This window comes from Olea europaea, chromosome 10 (assembly GCF_002742605.1).
Source record: "Olea europaea var. sylvestris chromosome 10, O_europaea_v1, whole genome shotgun sequence".
NCBI classification, from domain to species: Eukaryota; Viridiplantae; Streptophyta; class Magnoliopsida; order Lamiales; family Oleaceae; genus Olea; species Olea europaea.
Window position 1 is genome coordinate 44,151,875 of NC_036246.1, and position 22,544 is coordinate 44,174,418.

General features: G+C 33.4%; 3 protein-coding genes across 4 annotated transcripts; 2 read left to right on the top strand and 1 right to left on the bottom strand.

The window, feature by feature from the left end:
• The first annotated feature begins 8,205 nt into the window (after positions 1 to 8,205).
• LOC111400722 lies at positions 8,206 to 9,669 on the top strand. The gene is made up of 5 exons (XM_023028111.1): positions 8,206 to 8,307; positions 8,416 to 8,664; positions 8,758 to 8,826; positions 8,913 to 9,223; positions 9,336 to 9,669. Exons 1-5 carry the CDS (start codon positions 8,206 to 8,208, stop codon positions 9,667 to 9,669), a joined length of 1,065 nt encoding a protein of 354 aa, XP_022883879.1.
• Positions 9,670 to 11,819: 2,150 nt separating this feature from the next.
• LOC111402444 (NDR1/HIN1-like protein 26) lies at positions 11,820 to 13,742 on the top strand. The gene has a single exon (XM_023030743.1). The coding sequence runs from the start codon at positions 12,083 to 12,085 to the stop codon at positions 12,752 to 12,754; it is 672 nt and encodes a 223-aa protein (XP_022886511.1). The 5' UTR covers positions 11,820 to 12,082; the 3' UTR covers positions 12,755 to 13,742.
• Positions 13,743 to 13,857: 115 nt separating this feature from the next.
• Positions 13,858 to 18,288, bottom strand: LOC111402443 (probable UDP-3-O-acylglucosamine N-acyltransferase 2, mitochondrial). 2 transcript variants are annotated; one of them, XM_023030741.1, is made up of 11 exons: positions 17,982 to 18,288; positions 17,086 to 17,296; positions 16,282 to 16,436; positions 16,109 to 16,158; positions 15,578 to 15,642; positions 15,424 to 15,475; positions 15,280 to 15,350; positions 15,082 to 15,148; positions 14,364 to 14,435; positions 14,170 to 14,222; positions 13,858 to 13,961 (listed from the first exon to the last, which is right to left on the bottom strand). In XM_023030741.1, the coding sequence occupies exons 1-11, from the start codon at positions 18,136 to 18,138 to the stop codon at positions 13,934 to 13,936; spliced, it is 981 nt and encodes a 326-aa protein (XP_022886509.1). In that variant the 5' UTR covers positions 18,139 to 18,288; the 3' UTR covers positions 13,858 to 13,933. The 2 variants fall into 2 exon arrangements, with proteins under 2 accessions (XP_022886509.1, XP_022886510.1); XM_023030742.1 differs by having other exon boundaries at positions 16,360 to 16,436; positions 17,982 to 18,287.
• Positions 18,289 to 22,544: the final 4,256 nt, after the last annotated feature.

The window sequence follows — 22,544 nt, forward strand, 5'->3', positions numbered from 1 at the left end:
TGTCGTCAACAACTTGCAAATGAAAAATGTCGATGGCAGTCTTCTTGTGATGACACCTTATCACACTCTCGAGGATGTAGACCAACCAAAGCTTCAATCTATCTAGCATATGGTCGCACTCCCTGATTGCGACCATCAAGTCGGGTAGAAGCACCGACCCATGTCCTTGGAAGTACGTCTCGTACAGCCTATTGCTTCTCTTCATGGCTGCATCGTCGCCCGTAATCCTCAGTCCAGTGATCAATGTAAACTCAAACATCGAGAAACTGACGACCTTGCCCCCGAGGTCGAACTGGAGGGAATCGCTGTCGACTGGCCTCAGAAGCCGACATAGAAGTGCATCAATGATCTGTCCTGAGTACTGCACCTCTCGCAACTGGTACAGTGGCCACTAGAAGGATTGTCGTAGCATATCTCCGTGCTGATCATCGAGCAACTCCAACACAGCAGTAAAACTCTCAAAGCTATTGTTCCAAGTAGCTTTCCCCGACATCCGTCTCAACTCTGCATCTAAATGATACTCCATCCTGAAAAAATTCAAATGTTATAGCATTGAACAAGAGATAACAAAAGAAAGCATAATTTCACAAAATCAAAGGAACCGAACTCTAACTACCATACAATCACAAATATTACATTTGAAAAATATATTTACAAAAAACAACGAATCAAATTAAATATATTGTCAAAAAAATTAAAGAATATAAATATTATATAAATAAATTGAAAAAAATCAAAGATTTCCATAAAAGAACAATAAAAGGAACAAAATAAATAGTTAATTTCGAACAATATTATGTATTCAATTATTAAATTATATAAAAAAAGGAAATTATAAAAATTAAATAATTAAATAAAATAATTATTATTTGGAAAATATATTTACAAACAAAAAATTTCAAATTAAATACATTTTTGAAAAATGTAAAGACTATTTATATTATTTAAATAAATTTGAAAAAATAAATTAAAGATTATTTCATAAAAAAAAAGAACAACACAAAATTGTTAATTTTAGAATATTTGAATTATTAAATTATATAAAAGACAAATATAAAAATTAAATAAATAATTACTTTACATTTTCAAAAAATGTAAAGACTATTTATATTATTTAAATAAATTTGAAAAAATAAATTAAAGATTATTTCATAAAAAAAAAAGGAACAACACAAAATTGTTAATTTTAGAATATTTCAATTATTAAATTATATAAAAGACAAATATAAAAATTAAACAAATAATTACTTTACATTTTCAAAAACTGTAAGGACTATTTATATTATTTAAATAAATTTGAAAAAATAAATTAAAGATTATTTCATAAAAAAAAGGAACAACACAAAATTGTTAATTTTAGAATATTTCAATTATTAAATTATATAAAAGACAAATATAAAAATTAAATAAATAATTACTTTACCTTTTTTTAAAATGTAAAGACTATTCATATTATTTAAATAAATTTGAAAAAATAAATTAAAGATAATTTCATAAAAAAAAAGAATCAACATTGTTAATTTTACAATATTTCAATTATTATATTATATTGACAATGATAAAAATTAAATAAATAAATAACATAATTACTATTTAATCAAATAAAAAATTTAATTAATTACAAAAATTATAAAAAATAAATAAAAATTAAATATTCAACCGACTTTTAACAGTCGGTTTACCTGACTGGTACTTTTAACACCCGACTGTTACCAGTCGGGTAAAGTGACTGTTCGTTACTGGCTGCCGGAAATCGCCATTGTCGACGTTATGAGCTCCAAAAATTGTAAAAAATCCACAATTTTCACACTTCCAGTATGTCCACAATCTAACTACTCATGCTCATGGATCTAATTAAACCGAATAATGTAAGGAAAATGCTAATTTTACTTATTCAATAAATTTTCTACTGAAACAAAAAGTGATGAAAACTAACCGGTTATTTTATTTCTGGTGTAGATCAGGTCGTTGACTGTGACGTTGGTGTAGTTGCCGGTGGTTGATCGGTCAAATTTCTGGCGACTGTTCGTCGGTCGGTTAGACAGAATTTTTCAAACAGTCTGAAGGATAAAATCGCCTTTTACTGTGAAGTTTTTTTTTTTTAACTTAATTTGTTTTTTTTAATTCATTTAATGTGTCAAAGGCTAATGTCAAATTTTGTTACAGTGGAAGAGCTATTTTCGTGTATTTCGCCGCCTTGCACTCCAACATGCTCCCCAATTCAACTTTTAACCCCAATTTGTCACCCATTATTTTAAAAATTTAATAATTTTGAAGAATATTTTTTGGAGAACATGTGTGAAAAAATAAATAAATTTTATAGATTTGTGTACAGAATATTTTATTATGTGAATGTGTGATGAATAATGATACTGTAACAAACAATTTAGAATTTTAAAGGGAGCCGAATAGGCACTTAGTCACACATCTACAATCAAGGTATGGGGTGGAGAGTAGGAGTGGTTGGAATCAAGATTGTGGTTGTAGAGGAGGTGTAGAAGATCGTGAATTGATACAAAATGTTTTGTATACTGTACAGAATATTATTATTATTTTATTTATTTTTTAATATTATTTAATAATTCAGACTCTTCTGTCAAATATGTAATAAAGGCGTTTATAGACATTTTGGTATTTTAAAACACTTGTGCTATGATTGATAGAAATGATTTAATAGTATTTAATACTAATTTTTAAAGAAGAGAAACTAGTCAAAGTCTTGTTTTAATTTCTCAATACTCTAAGGTGCAAATTCGTTAATTCTTGCAGAGCGAAACTATATTCCTAATTAACATACAATTGCTAGAAAAAATGTAAAATAATCCAAATAATAAATTAGGTGATTCTTCAGTAAGTTAAGTATCAGCAAATAATCGAATTTTAAGGACATTTTCTGTTGGAAATTGGTTTCCAAGTTAACAAAAATTGGTTAAGTAAAAAATTGAAATCGGAAAGTGTGACCAGCGGTCAACTTAGGCCAAATATTCGGACTTGATCCGATGGTCAAATTATAAAAGTAAATAGGCCAACTTGTTCTACTCGTCGAGTAGATGTTCGGAGTATATTTGAACATTAGAAACCAATTTCAAGTGAATGAGAAATTGCGGTCCAAAAGTTGGAGGAAGTAAACGAAAAATAAAATAAAATTTTGATTTCGGAAAGCTAGCGAAAGTGAAGTGTTGCTTCTATTCGAAAAAATGTGTGGTTTGGCCCACACTACTTCACTTGCACCCCTTCTTCCCCTATAAATAGGACCATTTGGACGTCCTTTAAAAAAATATCATCTCATATTTTGTATTGAGAACTCTTCTTCTTTTGCAAAATCTCTCCTCCTCTTTCTTGCATAAAATTCCTTTGTAGAGAGGAAATTCAGTCGGTTCGTTTCTTGTGGTGTGAAGTGCTACTACCACAAGATTAAAAATCCATTGTATCTTAGGAGATAAGTGCCGTCAACCGTGAGCACCGTAGTGGGGCAATATTATCTTAAAGAGAAAATGCTATCACTTGCCTTGGATTTGATCTTCGATTTCTACTCCTTCTTATTTTATTTTTCTTATTTGGCTTTGTGGTTTTGTACTACATTTCCATTTCATAAATTTGTGATTTAAACTACGCTCACAAACAACCATCTTTACCGCTCACAAATAAGTCTGTTACCAACATTTTCAATAGTCAATACCATGATGTGATTAGTCGACATTGAGATACCAAAGGCCTCTGTCTACAAGAGCTCTTGAATGAATGGTGTTCGAGTCCAAAATTTCCGTAACGGTTCGGAAAAAAAAAAAGGGGGAAAGACATACACAGGTTTTATGTATTATATATAGTGACGAAGTTATACATCCCAATCTGGCCACTCCTCTTCCATGCCTAAAAACCAGCCCGGGTATCTTGCTGCACTTTGGCAGTGTGCCTTTGACTATTTTACTTCGCGATTTATTCATTTATTATTTGGATGATATATTTAAGTGAGAATACAGATTTGTTTGTGACCTTTCTCAGACAGGTATCTTTGAGTTCATGACATAACATGGAATATTAATGTGTGAGTTTCTTCATAATATTATGATTTTTGTGATATTTTTATTCTATTTTATCACTGAATCTTGATTGACTCTAATGGCTGGAAATGATAAGATATTCGTGGGTTAAAGCCATAAGAAAATCATTAGTATTTATTCAATCTATACGTCAAAACATGATAATGTATCGTTGAAGGGTATTAAGCATTACTACTTAGTACATGCACAGTTTGAATCGATCCACACAATACAAGTATATAAATGGAGAAATTTATAGAAGGTATTGAATACTCACTTCAAAAGCATAAACTTCTTTTCTCCAAACAACACAACAATTAGTGCAAGCAAATTTGTGAAAACAGATTGGCTGATCAAGTAGATGTATCATTCTTTCATTCTATCTTCTAATTTAAAAGTTTAAGTTACTAAAATTTATTTATTTATGTTTATACATACTGATAAGATTGAATTTCACACTTTCTCATACTTAATTACCGAGGTTTTGTTGGTTATTCTACTCGATTTATATTGTTATGTGCTTAATTTTCATGTTGTAGGATGTTTCCCAATCTTACGAGATTTTGATGATTAAAGAGTTGGGAAAGAGGCAAAAAGTGATGAGAAGAGTCTGTTGACATCAATGGCTGGACAGTATTTAAGGAGAAGTACAAAACTTGGGGCCACCGTGGGATTTCTATTATTGTTGTTATTTATTTCTACAAAGTACGGCAATTCGATATATGTTAGATATGTATATGAATTCATTTGGATAAAATATTTATTGTGACTCGTTACTTTAAATATTGGTAAACCTAAATTCCGCATAAATCACCCACTTTGACGCCCTCGGGTATCCCCTGCACGCCCCCCCCCACCCCCCCTTCCCCCCCCCCCCCCCCCCCCCAAATCTCTAAAAAATCCCATCTCTCAAGGACTTTCTTAAATCTTTGGTGAATATGGATCAAACTGGGCATGGCCATACCAGTGTTTCATGGGTCATGCATGAGGCAAACTTCAGAATTTGGGATTATAATTTGGTAAGAAATAATTTTTTTTTTTTATAATTTAGAAGAGTTTTACGGAGCTAAATTTATAAACTTAAAATTAACCAAAAAAAAAAAAAGAAAAAATATTCATAATATTTATGTTATAATCAAATAATAATATGAAAATGTTTTAAACGACCACTTAAATATAACCTAATTTGCGATTTTAGGGACAAAAATATCAATCAATTTTGAATAGTCTAGTTGTTCAATAATTTCTTTTTCAGTGATAACATGATAATTCATTCAATTTTTGCAGGGACATAGTTGATTATTGTATGAAGATTTCTTTATCGAATTTCATCGCAAAATAATTTAATTACTAGGACATGTGCCTAATAGTATTGATCAATGATGTATTAATGTTTGATATTTTGATTAGTTATTGAATAAATAGTTCTAGTAAATTTGGGGTATTGCTATTTCCATCCACAATTTTTGTATATCTATCACACTCTAAGTTTATCCCTATTAAAATTTTAAATTTTATAAAAAAAAAATACAATATTCATCAACATTTATTCTAATATTAACCTTGTTCCATACATTAATTTAAAACTATACATCCACACAAAATTCCAATACAAATATCCCCATTTTCTGCCATCAAAATTTCTTCTCTCTCAATAATTTACAAATTACCAAGAAACTACCATACGCTAAGACAAGATTGGGCAAACTTTTAATATACTGAACTACACATAGATAAACTAGAGATCTTGACGAAGACTAAAAGAAGAAGAAATGCAGCCAATTAAAACAAGCCCATGAGTTGTCGTCATTTTTTACTAAACAATTATTTTATAAAATTCATAATTTTTTACGGTCAACAAAAGTGCTTGTCTGGTTTCAATTATTTTGAAAAGTTCTAAAAGATAACCTTAATAATCAAAACAAAAACAAATGCATTGAATGGAAATACAAAATTTTAAAAAAGAAAAGAAAGAATCACATTAAAGTTGCATACAATTCTCGGATGAGTTATAAGTATAAAAGGGATATTTTTCAGCAGAAAATCCACTTTTGAGTGGGGGAAAATATCCATAAGTTGCAATTTTGTTACTACGTGGCTCTTTGCAAAGGCCCAAACGCAAGGAAAGATTTAAACTTTTACAAAATATTTTGTGGGTTTATGGAAAAATTGCTATGTTATCAGGGCCGGCCCTTGGGCCAAGCCACCTAAGCCACCGTCTAGGGCCTCCAAATTTTGGCTTGGGCCCAAGGCCTCAAAATCCATATTAGTTCCAATTCCCAAAATAAGAAAAATGGTTTGGGGCCTTTGGGCTTGGAGTCTTGGACTAATGAAATTATTTTTCTTTGGAGACTTGGAATTGGTATACATACACAACGAACCGCCCCAGCCTTTATCTTTTCAATTCGATATTTCGACTTCTTTTAATCCTTTCAATCCTCTGCTTCGGTGAATCCAGAATTCTCCAGGGCCTCCACTCCAAGCTTCCAGGTTCCAGACTTTCGGGGACTGGTGCCAACGGATGAAAATTCAAAATCTAATGCGAAAAACCCCAATTTCTCTGCCACTCGCAGCTTGGATTCCTTTTTTATATCTTATCATGTCCTTTGTTTTGGTAAGTAAAATGGATGTCCAACTCATATAACTGAATGTCTGATTATTAATCCTATGGACTATGGTGGTAGTTTGTTCAAAGTCTCAATGGTGAAAAAGGGATGAAAAATAGTGTGTGTTTTTTTTATTTGTTTTACTCTTAATAATTAGTTCTATCAGCGTTCTAATTAATTCCCAAATTTTGTTGCAGAACTTTATATAGGAATGATTGTATTGACTATTAGACTGTTACAATTTCCCAAGTTAATTCTCATTTTCTTCACTTGGTTCTTGTCTTTGTTTCTAGTTTGGAAGTTGGAACTCCTAATTTCTTCTTTTTTTTTTTTTAAACTAATTTTAAGTTTCAACGATATAATTTTCAGGGCCTATTTTGACGTAGATATTTCGAGAATAGATTTTGCAAAATAAATTTATTTGGTTATTTCTTGTTGGGAAATTGTCCGGTTAAAATGAGTTCGGGGGAAAATTTGTTTTATAGAATCTGACCATAAAGGAATTCAACTTATTCCTTGGTTCTTTGTCGTCCTTGAATTGTAAGACATTTTCTGATGACTGATTGTTCACTTATTATTCATGTTTGGTGAATAAATTTATCCAATTTTTGACCCTAGCTCTGCCATATTGTTGTTCAATGGTAGAGTATCTTAATCAAAATTACTATATAAGTTTGTGTTATTAGTAAATGCCATTCGCCATCGGAATATTCTAAGTAAATATTGTTGGGGATATTTGAATCATTTTCCACTTCGAAAAATATCTCTCAAAACAAGATTTTTTTAATTAGAACCTAACCAGGTGTTTTTAATTGAAATTTTGATAAATTTATTTAGTTATTTCTTGCAGGTTGATTGTTGAACTCCTACACTTGACATATTTGAGAATCTGGGATATTTTTAATTTGAACTCTGAATCAAGTTCTACTGTTATTTGCTTTAATTATGTCTACTAAAAAATTTGAATCTGGAGAAAACGTCATAAGAATGTTGAACAATTGATTAAATCTTAAGAGGGAGTCCTTGATAAATTTTTTAGTGGTAGTAAACAAAAGCATAATGACGATGTAGTTCCCGAAAAAGAGTTTAATAAGAATGATATCGGTGATAATACAATTGAAAAACATCATTGTTTGGTGAATGAAGAGATATCTATATAAAATGATGTTATGGATGAAAGAAACATAAATGAAAAGATTAGTGAACCATTCTCCTTTGATATTAGTGATCTAGCGAATTGGGGAAATATGAATCGAAATTTAAGAGATTTAATCGTAATGAAAGGTCCAGTAAGAGATAATGATGTAATTTTTCCAAAAGATGTAGCTAATCGACACTTCTCCTCTGTTCATTACACTCAACAATCACCCAATGGAGAGAATCATGATAGAAAATGATTGATATATTCAAAAAGTTTGGATAAAATATTTTGTTTTTGTTTTAAGCTATTCAAGAATGATGGGGTTCAAACTCAATTGGCACATGATGGTGTAAATGATTAGAAAAATATTGGTGAAAAACTAAAAACACATGAAGTGAGTTTTAACCATATCACTAACATGAGTAGATGGATCGAAATGGAAATAAGATTTCAAAAGAAGCAAACAATTGATAAAAGTATGCAGGAACAAATCAATAAGGATATAGAACATTGGAAACAAGTATTATTGAGAATAATATCAGTGGTTAGAACTCTTGCAGAAAATAATTTAGCTTTTCGTAGAGATAATGAGAAGATATACTTAAACATAATTCAAACGATTGTTTAGTTTGATCTTGTAATGCAAGAGCATATTCGTCAAATTCAAAATAAAGAAATTCATTATCATTATCTTGGACACAAAATTCAGAATGAGTTGATACTTATGCTAGCGGGTGAAATAAAGAAAATAATCATCGAGAAACTCAAAGAATCCAAGTACTTTTCTGTGATACTTGATTGCACTCCAGATTTGAGTCACGAAGAACAAATTTCTATAATATTGAGGTGTGTTGATATTTCAGCAAGTCCAGCGAAGGTACAATAATTCTTTTTAGGATTTTTATTGGTGGATGATAAATCTAGAAAATGACTTTTTCATGAATTAGTGAATGCGTTGAATAATCTAGAGCTTGATATCGATAATATAAGGCGTCAAGGATATGATAATGGTGCTAACATGAAAGGAAAACATAAAGGGGTATAGAATAGACTACTAAAAGTAAATCCTAGAGCATTTTACACTCCTTGTGGGTGTCATAGTCTCAATCTTGCACTTTGTGATAGGCTACTTGTTGTACAAAGGCTAAATCTTTCTTTGGAGTGGTGCAACGTATATACACTTTATTTTCATCATCTACTAAAAGATGTAAATTTTTTAAAGATAATGTAAATGACCTTACTCTTAAGCCTTTGTCTCAAACACGTTGGGAAAGTCATGTTGAAAGTATTAGAGCAATAAGATCTCAAGCTCCACAAATAAGAAATACTCTACTTGAATTGGCAAGAGTTGATGATCCTAAGACAAAAAGTGAGGTGGAGTGTTTGGCAACATATGAAATAGAGAATTTTGAATTCTTACTTGAGATGGTTATTTGGTATGAAGTGTTGAATAATATTAATAGAGTAAGCAAACATTTGGAAACAGAGGACATCCATATTGTCGTTGCTATAGACCATTTAAAAGGGCTCATTTCATTTTTTCAAAAGCTATAGAGAAACTGGGTTTGAATCGGCCGTGATTGATGCTAAAAAGATTGCAAGTGAATTAGACATTGGACTGATATTTCGTGAAAAAAAAGTTATACATAGAAAGAAGCAGTTTGATGAGATTTCTTGTGAAGAGATGACAGAAATAGTTGAAGAATCTTTCAGGGCCAATTATTTCTTATATGTAGTAGATCAAGCTCTATCATTGCTTCAAAATAGATTTAAACAATTTCAGGAATATGATAATATTTTGGGATTTTTATTTGATTTGGAAAAGCTTAAATCCATTGATGATGCTACATTTAAGCCCTGTTGCATTAATCTTGAAAATTAGTTGAAGCATAACACAATATCTGATATCGATGAAATGAAATGAAATTATATTTCGAGTTGAAAGTTTTAAGGGAAGCAATATCTATAGAAATTAATTGAGCAGCTAATTGTTAGATTATATTAAGAGAATGAATTGTTGTTTTGCAAATGCTTGGATCACTTACAGGATATTATTGACTATCCCTAGGGAGGTCAACGAGCCGAACCGAGCCGACTTGCGAGCCGAAACTCAAGGCTTGGGCTCGCCTCGGGTATAAATGTGCCGGCTTTTTTTCAAGCCCGAGCCGAACATAGCTAAAACTCGGCCAAAAAATTAGGCTTGACCCGAGCTTTCGGCTCGGGCCTTTCCGAGCTGAGCCGAGCCGAGCCGAGCAGGGTAGGCTCGCTTTTTATGCCTTTTTTTTAATTTAATAATTAGGCAGCCAGGCGGTGCTGCCTTAAAAGGCAGCCAGGCAGCTTTTTGTTGGGGGGGTTTCCATTTTTTTTAATAGGTCTGCGGGCTAGCTCGGGCTTGGCCCGTTCTCCTTGAATGGAGCTCAGCCCGAGCCTTGGCTCTGCTCTGCTGAGCCGGCTCAGACTTTTTTCGAGCCGAGCCACGGGCAGCTCGAACCGGCAAGCCGAAATGCCATCCCTAACTATCCCAGTAACTATTGCGTCCATTGAAGAAGTTTTTCAAAATTAAAATTGATTAAGTCTTATCTTCGATCAATCATGTCGCAAGAGATGTTGAATATATTATCTATGATTTCTATTGAAAAAAAAAATGTTGAAAAAATTTGATTTGAATTGTTTGATTACTAATTTTGCATCTCAAAATGTGAGAAGACTACATATGATGCTAACCTAATCTCTCGGATTGTAAGCGATATTTTATTTAGCAAATCTTTTATATTGTACAAAGTTTTCATTTAAGTATAGATACGTATTTTTTATTTAAATATTGTTATACATGTAGAAAAACAAAGTATGGGGCCTCAAGAATTGCCGATTCACTTAAAGCCTTCTAATTGTCAGGGCCAACTCTGTATATTATCATTAAATAATAATTTGGTGGGTAGATAAAGGAGAAAATTTTGAAAAAGCAATGGGATGATTAAATAATTCTTTACCTAAAAATTTTGGCATGTAGCTGTAGTTGAGACTTGTGATAACAACAGTAATATGGTTATACGTTGATGATATGATGAGAAAGTCTATGCCCTCAAAATTTCCATTTATCTCAACAATTTCCTTCATTACGAAAAATGGAGATCTTTGCTATGGAATTCGAAAAGTCAAGGTCAGTGGTGGCTTTGGCGAACATGAAACGCCGTCACTGTTAAAAGAACCTTCATTTTTTTTTTTTGGCATATCATAGCATTAAGTCTCGGTGTGGATGTATAGATATATAAAGTGATGTCCGTCATACCTTGAAATGGATAGATTTAGAAGATATATTTTACTTTATTTATTTATTTTTTTTTTTTGTCTATTTAAGTAAATTTATTTGAGGTTAAAAATGTACTATAATTCTTTTTTAAAAAAAGTAGATGAATATATAAAAATAGTGGATGAAAATTGCTGGTCCCTAAATTTGGGTAATTAATAATAGGAATAACATTCTCATTTGAAATTTATACGAAACAATTTATTATTTTGAGTTACTTTTACTTTCAAACATGTTAGTCGTTTTCTTTTAAATTTTAGTACAAAAATTTGTTCCACTATAAGCATCATCTTCCTACTTGTCTATGACCTAAGTTCGCTTATTTTTTAACTTATCCAAACATGCTCAAATCTATAGTCAAAGACAAGATTTAAAAGTATATGTATCTCTTTCTAACAATTTAATAGAAAGTGAAAAAATAAAAAATAAAAAAATTAAATATTAGTGTTACGCCACACTTTATGAAAATTGTGCATGTCTTGATAAAATAATAATAATAATAATAAATCTAATGTCTATGTGAGGGACATGATAAAGATAATATTTAAATGAATAAATACTCATATCTCGCCAGTTTAGATTTTAAGACAAGATGATTTAAAATAATATTGGACTTACTAGGCCGGTAACTCATTTTGAGACTATCATGGTCATAGATGCTAAACAAATAAAATATACTTTCCATAAATCATAGGTAATATATTCTGTACCTATTGTGCAAGTTAACTAGCATCATACACCTTCTTCATAACCATTTCTTTTCTTGAATGTCAAGTAATACAGCACTTCATTAATCTTCATTCCTATTCAACTTTTCTGCACATGAACATGAACAAATTATTCTTTTCTTTCCACTTGCAAAAGACTCAAAAACATTCCAATAGCAACCCATTAATGGTTACATAAATATAGCTTCTCTCCAAAATGAACTCTGTTCATCAACACCATAAACTTTTTTACCTTTTACCAGCAGCCAGAAAGAGTAAAAATGAGACACCAGAATGAACTACCCGTTCGATCCACAGCCGGAGACCACCCCATGAAGCGGCACCACACGGCGCGTTACTATGCCCACCGGGTGAAAGAAAATCTAACCACCAGAGTTTCCAAGCTAATTTGTGCCATATTTTTAACCCTCCTATTTCTTGTAGGGGTTATCACATTCGTTTTATGGCTCAGTTTGCGTCCTCATCGGCCAAGATTTTTCGTACGAGAATTATCAATCCCGGGTTTAGGACAAGAAAACGGATTTGCGAATGCTAAGATAATCTTCAATGTGACGGCCCGTAATTCTAACCAGAATTTTGGGTTTTATTACGATGCAATTCAGATGACGGTGAATTACCAGGATCAAAGTATAGGTGGAGAAACATTGGCACTTCCTTTCTATCAAGAGCCAAAGAACACGACAATTCTGGCCGGAATACTTGGTGGTAATTCCTTGAGAGTGACGGCTGGTCAGTGGCGACAGTTCATGGCGGATCATTCGCGAGGAGCAGTGGCTTTCAGCATCGAATTATCTTCAACTATTCGATTCAAAATATCGACATGGGAAAGTAAGCACCATAGGATACGTGCTACTTGCCCAGTTGCTGTTGGTGCAGATGGGTCGTTATTGACTACTGATAGAGATAAAAGGTGTCAAGTTTATTTTATCTAATTTTCTGTATAATAACAGACAGGATGTTCGGCTATGCTTAAAATCGATATTTTAACATGACCAAACATGCCGAAATAATAAAATGCATGATTCAAATAGTTTGTATTCTTTGTTAGGAAATAAAAAACTTAAATCACTTTATTTGTTAAAATTGTCTTCAATATGATTAGAAGTTTACACAATGTACAATGTACAAATGGGAAAATTGCAATATAGTGTCTCAAGATATCAAAATAAATACCATTATTCTCAACAAATTTGGTGTTAAAAAGGCATATGTAAGGCATGTCGGACAACGTTATGAGGATAAAATGAACAGAACATATGTAATTTTAATAAGAAATAAATAAAAGAGAAGAAAATTATGGTATCATCCCTAATCTCCCCAACCACCCCCAGCTTCAACAATGTTAAAGAGCCACAGCACCACCACTACCGACACACCAGAACACTACGAAAGAAACATCAGTAGTACATCAATTAATGAAAAACAATTTGATGATTTAGTACAACTTGGTGTAGCAGCGAGGCAACACGGTGGCGGTAGCCGCCGATATGGGGCCGTCAATGGTGCGGAAGAGGGAGAAAAACAATTGAACCACCCGTTCAAATATCCAAGTTTTCAAAGGAGAATCATATTTATTATCAACAATTAAGAAAAGAATAACGATTTCACATATTTGTGTGGGTCAATAATAAAGGTCGAGCAAAGGTAGTCATGTCCCCCTCCAGTCAGAATCTATAAAACAGGGTCAAAGAATCCAATCTCCCCACCCCCCTGTAGAGGTGGAATCGGAGGCCTAAAAACTCCACTTAGGCTTTGATGGTGTTTATGCTATATAAATATCCGTGACATGACACGTCATTTAATTGGTGAATAAGTTAATGGTAGAGTCCCATGTATTTAAAAATTCACCAATTAAATGATATACCATGTCATCGGTACTTAATATAAGCTGAGCACCGATGACATAACACGCTATTTAATTGGTGAATAAGTTAATGGTAGGTCTCATGTATTTAATGATTCACCAATTAAATGATGTACCATGTCATCGATACTTAGGAGATCATTCATGTATATACATGTACACACACACATATAAACAAAAGGTCAAGCCCTGTATGTTGGGTTCTTGTTTTTGGTCAACTTGAGTAAATTCATAACAAGTGATTGAGCTAAAAATACTTAGATCCCGCGAACTCCCTGTAAACAAGCAAGTAAAAGGCTCAATTAATGGCCCTTGGACAAGGAAAATAACATACAGGACACTGACAATCAGAAAGTTGTTCTAAGCAATATTTTTCTGGCAGGTCCTTGGATTTAGTAGCTCAAATGAAGCCAAATTTTCTATATTTCACAAGTAGTTTTCTTTTTTCTTTTTTTTGATCGGTTTCACAAGTAGTTTTCTTACTTCAACGTCCGGCGGTGAGTAGCAACTTGCTTACGCCATTCACGAATTGGAATCTGTGGTGACAGCAATAGGAACTTCTGAAGTGAGTACTCAAATAATTTTAAGGGAATAATTGAAAAGAATATTTCTTGCCGATACTCATTAAGTAAACTTATCTATCAGAGATATGAATAACTTGTAAAAGAAATTCTTACAGCAGGGAACCCGCCATAATCCCCAGATTCATTGATATTCTTGGTGACACAGCTATTAGCTGCTAATCTGACCTGCAGAACCATTGCCATCAATTTGGTTGGTATCAACATTATGATATTGGACTCAAATCGCGGTCTCAATTTGTGTGTGTGAAAAAAATATATATATATGGAAAAAGAAAAACTGTATGATATCTTTGAACATAATATATACAATAATTTGCGTTATTAGGATGAATGAAAGTTGGCAGTTGGCATCTTTAACCGCTGAATCTACCCATTTTTGACAAATGCCAAAAATATCTTTTTATGAAACCCAAAAAGAAAATTGAAGATAATGCTAACAACTCTCTCTCTCTCTCAAGCACAAGCGAAAATCAAGTGAAAGCCACATACTTGCTTAGATCAAATAAAAACATAACGAAAATTACGTAGTCGTACATCCACATTTAATATGAGTACAGCACAGTCACAAAATTTGTGAATCCATGCGAGCCAATAAAGATAATCCTAGTCTTTATAGAGTATAATTCTGGAATTATGATTACTTTGCAACATCATAATGTATATCTTACCTATTGAGTTCGATATGATTCAATTGAACAATCTCAAGTATTATAATCAAAATTTACGGAGCTTGTTAAAAAGTGAGAGCACAAAATGAAGTTGTATGAAAGTAGTCTATAACAAGCAGGCTACGCCCACAATTGTATAATACCTTTGATGCAATACAGACATGATCACGAATTGCAACTCTTCCGCCTAAAGTGACATAGTCTCCTATCCTGAAAATAAAAGACAGTAAAAAAGAATCCAAGTTTTAGATAGCGATAGCTGGCCAAACTTCAAAATGAAGTCAAATCAGACACCTACAAAGTTAATGATAAATTTTGGAAATAAAACAAGTGTAACATACGTCACTGAACCAGCAATGCCAACTTGTCCACAAACTATGCAGTTATTCCCAATCACAGCATTGTGACCTACCTAGAAAGTGAAGTACATCAAATGCCTAGAACCCATGAATGAGTTAAAAACCGGCTAGCAAATGAAATCACACCTGAACCAGATTATCAATTTTTGAGTGATCCCCTATTATAGTATCTCGCCAACTGTATGTCCCAAAATGATAAGCAGTAGCATATGCAGTTATATTTTGAAAAATTAAGTGAAAATAGCAGTATCAAAGAATTATAAGTCATAACAATTATTACCTTCCCCTATCAATGCATGTATTTGCTCCTATTTCTACATGGTTGCCTATCCTTGCTTCCAGGTTCTGGAAATAGAAAAGGAAAGGTTATAGCGGTTGATGAATAGATATAGAAATACTTGAGTGCTGAAGGTTTCTATTGATGTACTCAAAATAAGAAGAGCATAACATTTAAAGAACACAAAGTATAATGCCACTCCATTTCAAACCCGAACCCAACCTAACCCATCGCCAAAATAAAAGAACAACAGCACAACATATACAGACAAAAAAAAAAAAAAAAAGAGAGAAAGGAAAAAAATGAAGAAGAAGAAGATGGAGAAGAAGAAAGAAAGAGATGTGCAATTGAAGCAGTTATTAGTAATCACAATGACTAACGTACTCATATAGACACAAGTTTACTACTATAAGGCACATGCATATCAACTATCAAAAAGTAGGATTTTATGACTTTAATGAACCAAGAAAGTAGTAAACTTTTATTAAAAAATTAAAACAACATTTGAACAGGAAATTGTCCACTATAACTAACTTGAGGCTTCTTCACCATGTGCCCTTGTTCATCAACTAAAAACCCAAAACCTGCAAGAAAGAGATAGTGCAATGTTCAATTAGATGATATCATTTGAAATATTGGTGTTATGCACTTACAATAACAGTTTATGGCATATAAGATGTAATATTAGAGCCCAACAAAATGTTTACAAATAATAGAGGAGTATAAATCATAAATTAGTTCTAGTTCCCAGAAATAAAGGACATTTAGCAGCGTGACAGATTCACCATCTTGACCAATGCAGACACCATTGTGAATAATACAAAAATCGCCAATTGTGCAATTGGTGAGTACAACATTATACCTGGAGCAAATAAATCCCAAGGTCAGTGGGGAATCCTGGACAATATGTGAAAGCCCAATCAAAGTAGATAATGATCTATTGAAATATGAAATATTGTAAATAAAATAATTATAGCAAAAAAAAAAAAAAAAAAAAAAAAAAAAAAAAAAAAAAAGAAGAAGAAAAAAAAAATGATGGCCTTGGTTTCATTTTCTTTCATTTTATATAAAATTTTATCGCTGCCTCCTATATTATGTACAATACTGGTGCTGAACACAGACAAATGTCCAAGCATAGATTAACCAAAAGCCTAAGGTCTTATGCTTAAAATGCAAGGATCGAAATATAATAACTGAGGCTGAGTAACTAGAGTCTAGCATGGGTAATTAAGCTTAAATGGAAGGGTCCATGTAAGCCTGTCCATGTAAGCTAGGCTAACTCATTTTCAGGCGTGCATATGCATAGAGAAAAAAAGGATGTATTTCTTGTGCCTCTTGGGCACATTTGTTGTGCACAGAAGGAGATATACACAGTTATGGGGGATAGGAGAGTTTGAATTGCATATGGGCAAACATTACGAGAACGTATTGACTCTTACAAAAAAAAAAAAATATATATATATATATATACTCGGTCGAAGTGTCAACTGTCTCCAGAATAAATGAATTACCCTAGTCTTGTTGATTGACCAACTGTAACAGCAGGTCCAACAATGCTTCCTGATCCAATGTATGCATTTGCTGCCACAACAGATTTTGAATGAACCAATGCACCGGTTCCTATAAAAGCAGTTGGATCAATGCAAGAAAATTTATGAAACATGCCACCTCCATTGTACCATTTCCGAAATTCTTGGCCATCTGTCTTAGCATCATCCCACTCTATCATGAATTCAAAGAATAAATTTAATGTGAATTAGTAAATCTGAATAGATATCAAACTAAAAGAACTCAATCCAAGTTAGAAATGTAATGGATGTTGAATGATAATTTGCAAGTGTATTCTTCAGCTTCAGCTGGATGAATATATATGCATTACAATGAGAATATAGAAATATTCTAGAATGTACAGCTGTAGCTATTTCCTTGAATTATGGAAGATGCTTGGAATCCATTAATAATCGAATTCAGTAGAAGTATACTGGTGAAACAGAAAATGAACAGTAAGGATGAGCAGCTGATGATTATATGGCTAGTTGGCAGTTGAATTGGATGCTGAGGTTTTTGTTAGCCCTTAACAATCCAAGGAACATAATTAAAATTTTAACTGCTATTATACTCAGATAGATACAGCATCACTCAGATAAAACTCTCATGCACAATCATGACTAAATGCAGAAAAAAGATATGAATTGATGCTCAACATTATAAGGTTGTCGATACATGGATACGTAAAATGAAGATGAAACATGAAAGCATAATTATAAAGTTTTGACATTTATGGCCTCGAAAGAATTTCACAGGCTTTTCCTGTTCCCCCAGGTAACAGTAACACATCTATGCGGCATTAACACAAATGGTTTGTGAGCAGGGAAATACTTTAGTGGGCTTGATCTGAAATTCTTACCAATAAGACTGGTTTGGTCCGTTGAGATGTGGCGTTGAGCACGAATCCTCAACATTGGTCCTGTTGTGAACATGATATGGAAATGTTCAATAGTGTGGTTGGTGAAAATAAAGGCAGAGGAGAGCAAACTGGATGATTTTGTAATCCGAAATGCCATGGAAAGTTGGGTTAGTGGAAAATCGCTGAACTTTATTTCGATTAGGGAAAAGTGCCAAGAGGAATTTCAGAGTGTGGGGAGCAGGAGCTGGGATTGAAGGTGACAGAGGGGGAGAATGCTTCAGTTTGAGTTGTGAAATTAATATGGGTAGCCGTTTCATTCAAATAAAGGTTCCGACTTTTTTTGGGAAAATTGCAGCAGTGGTCCCTAGCCTTTTCAATTTTTGCAAACTTTTGCCCTTATGTTTAATTTGTGCCAACGTTAAAAAATATGCAGCTAATGTCCAAATACATGGAAACTGCTAGTTGACCAATAGTCAAAGGATTGGCCTAATTTTGACAAATTTTAAAAGGTTACAATAGTAAAATTATATTTTATATAATAAAATAATTAAAATAAAATCGAGTAATAATAAAAAGAATTAAAAACTAAAACCTTAATAAAAGATCATCTTCCTCGCCCCACCCCCAAAACTAAACCCAACAAAGAAACTACATGCCGCCAGCACAATAAAATGTCATCTTCCTTGCCCCATCCCCAAACCTAAACCCAACAAAGAAACGACCCTACCACCGACACACCATCCAGCTGTCGATACCACCTCCCAAATCGTCGGACTTACACATCAATGGAAAGCCCAACCCTAACCCCAAAGGAACAGGCCAAATCAACAAGCAACAACAATCGCTAGCACAACCTAAAACTGCTTGCAACTCACTTTTCTAGCACTCCCAACCTAAGCCCAACACCAAACTCCCTTCATCACGGTGGATCTCTTCATGGCCACCAAACACCTACTCTTCCACCCAAAACTTACACATGCAGTCAACATGCAGATTTTTGGTGCAGATTTTGACGACAGTGGTCGATCCCATGATTGCGGATCACCCTTGTCAGCACCCTCTCATCATGGCTAAGCTATTCTCGAAGTTGCACACTATCCCTTTCCTGCAACAGATCCGGGGGAAAAAGTGTTGCTAAATTTATACCGTCCGTTATTTCATATGTGACGACAAGTCGAACCAAAACAAAATACTTTTTCTTACTAGGTGTGATCCCTTTTTCTTACTAGGTGTGATCCATTGAACATAGATCCAATTTTTCCATTTTTTGGATTTCTTGGAATTTAGTTTTCCTGTTCCTGGTGGTATCAAAATGCCACTATGTCGAGATATCTTATCGGTCTCTCCAGGAAAATGGATATCTCCCATGGATTGATGTTAGGAAAAATTGCAACCAAGGTACCAAATCTTTCGTTTATAAGTAGACTTTGCCCAAACCTTTGATTTGTGCCACCGTGAGTACCAAACCTTTAAAAAATATGCAACTCAATTTCAAAATGACGGTTTCCGTCTGTTTTGACTCCAAAATCCGTCAGTTAACCCCAGAAATTAAAACTCTGATTATTTTTCCCAAATACAGTAAGGGCAATTTAGACATATCTCATTTTTCCTATTAAATTAAAAATTAAAAAAGCAAAAAGAAAAACCATAACCCCCCCAGCCCCACCCCATCTCCATCTCCATCTCCTTCTTCCCCAAACCCCTCACCCCAAAGCACTAAGCATCAGCACTACCTAAAACCACCTCTAGCACCACTAACTCAACATTGGTCCCAACGTTATCTTAAAATCAAACATCACCACCCCCTGATATTTCACCGTCGACAATGAACCGTAAGAGAAAATCATTTCAATATCTGGCCAAAGATCTAAAATTGCTTCGTAGAGATCAAGTGCGCGGAACATTTTCTCCTGGGATAATATTTTCTTGGATTTCGCAAAATTTTCTGGGAATCCAAATAAATTAATTGCTGCATCTCTCGAGATTTCTGCAAAGCATGATTCTGTAATTTTTTTGGAGGAAGAAAAGATTGAATCACAGAGAATCCTCTTGCCGTAAAACAGATTTTTCACAGCAATTTTGACAGCGTGTAACCAGCTTTTGATTTTCGCTCCAAGAACATTCCAATCCATTTTCTGAATTTGAGAAGGGTTTATCTTTTCAACTCCCAAATTATACAAACTCTCATAAGTTATTGATTTTCTGATTAAATCGTATATTCTAACGCATTCTTTTCCATAACCAGATCCAATCATACAATCCGCTATGCTCTTAATGTGAAACTACGTCATTGTTGGGGAAGAAGAAGGTTTGGTTTTGGGGAGACGAGGTTGGGGAAGAAGGAGTTGTGGTGGGGGTTGTGATTTTCCTTTTTGCTTTTTTAATTTTTAAGTTAATAGGAAAAATGAGATATGTCCAAATTGCCCTAGCTGTATTTGGGAAAAATAATCAGATTTTTAATTTCTGGGGTCAACTGACAGATTTTAGGGTCAAACAGACGGAAACCGTCATTTTGGACTTGAGCTGCATATTTTTTAAAGGTTTGGTACTCACGGTGGCACAAATCAAAGGTTTGGGCAAATTCTGCTAATAGACGAAAGATTTGGTACTTTGGCTGCAATTTTCCCTTGATGTTATCCAAGAGTCAAGTTTGAAGAAGACAAGTGTGGAGAGAGACCCGTTGATAATCGAAGGCGGGCCAATGACGCAATCGAGGGTAAAATGAGTGAAACAAGTGATGAGATTGTTTGTTCAAGAAATAATTGACAAAACATTGTTCGGGACGCAAAATGAGGCAACTTTCATGTTGGGGTCGAGAGTCGAAGTGAATTGGATCAACGTGATACTAGTAACAAAAGTCAAAGACCAAAATAACAACTATGCGGTCGCACAGTTGGCGAGAATTTTCCTTTTTTTTTGCGCGAACTTTCCTTATTTCATTAGAATTCTATTATAGACAATATTCTTGTAATCTTTAATTCCGTTTTAAGTTAGGATTAGAGTTTTATTCTTATTAGAATTACTTTCTAGATTTTCATTAGAGTTTTATTCTTATTAGAATTAGTTTTTAGATTTTCTACGTATCAATAAGTTTATTTTCATTGTAAAACATTACACAACATTATTTTGAGAGAATTCAATAAAGAGAGGCAATTTGCTTTCTTCACATCATTCTTCATTGAACAATTGGAACTTATCAAGAGTTACAATCTTGTGGCATTCTACAATTCGGTTGCGGGTCTTAATCGTGTAATCAAAGGGTCTTTCAAGCTTTGATCTTGTTGGATTTTTTGGTTCATTGATTCGGGTTCGAACTCTCAAACCTCTTAATTGGCTTTTCTGGGGTTCTAGCAATATAATTTTGGGTTTCGTAGTCAATGTTGCTACAGTGTTCGTATCAGTTGGTATCAGAGCACATGCTCCAATTTAACAGGTTATGTCCTTAGTTTTATTTGTTGAGTCTTTGTTCTTTGTTTTTCTGCATTTTTGTTAGTTTTCCATTCTTGTGTTCTTCGTTGTTTGAGTATTCAATCCATCAAATTATCGTCAAATTTTGTCAACGTTGTTTTGGGGTTATTCTAGCATCCAAAACCATCTTGTTTAATTTGTTGATAGTTTAATTCATTGTTTTTGTTAAAAAATTTAAAAAAAAGTTACTATTCCAGAATTTAAAAAAAAAAAAAGAAGTCTAAAAAAATTTAATGTTCACGGTACTGTTCAAAAAAAAATTTATTTTATTATTTTGTTCAATTTACTACAACAATCTTTATTTTGTCGAGTCACATTGGTTACTTTCATTCAATCAAAGTCGGGTCAATTTTATTACAAATTCTTCGAGTCCTTTTGTTTCACAATCTTTGGTTCACATTCAGTTGGAAATTCCACGAGTTTAAAATTATTCGAGTTCACTTTGTTCTTTAAAGCGTTTGGAAGAAAACATTGAGTAGTAAAAGGCAGATTAGTGAGATTAATAGAGGGAAAATGTCATATTGTGTGATTTTCGAGTGAATACTGGTGAGGCAGATAAAATTTCTAGTTTTAGGATGTCTGAACGAGAAGATTCCAATTCAAGCCGACGCAGTAATCATAACAGTGCAACGGATGATTTGAAAGTGCGTTTGGAGATGTGAGGGATAGGTTGGATCAGCAGGAAGCTTGGAGGATAAACCAGGAAGCTTGGATGACTAGGTTGGATACATCGATTGCTAATCTTAGTAGAGGACAACCAGTAGAGGTGTCGAATGCTAGGGAATCAGGTAGGCGAGAACCTAGAAGAATAAGGCATGAGGAATATGATAGTGATCTGGATGAGTATGAGGATAATGACGTTGATTTGGGGTGGATGAGGAATAGAGGCGATAGGTTTGAAAGACGGGGTAAGAATAATAATGGAGATGAGATGGATGGAAACATGGGTAACATCAAAATGACCATTCCACAATTTAAAGGGAGAAGTGACTCGGAGGCGTACCTGGAGTGGGAAAGAAAGGTTGAATTGACTTTCGAATGTTATAACTACTCGGAAGAGAAGAAGGTGAAGTTGGAGGTTCTAGAGTTCATTGA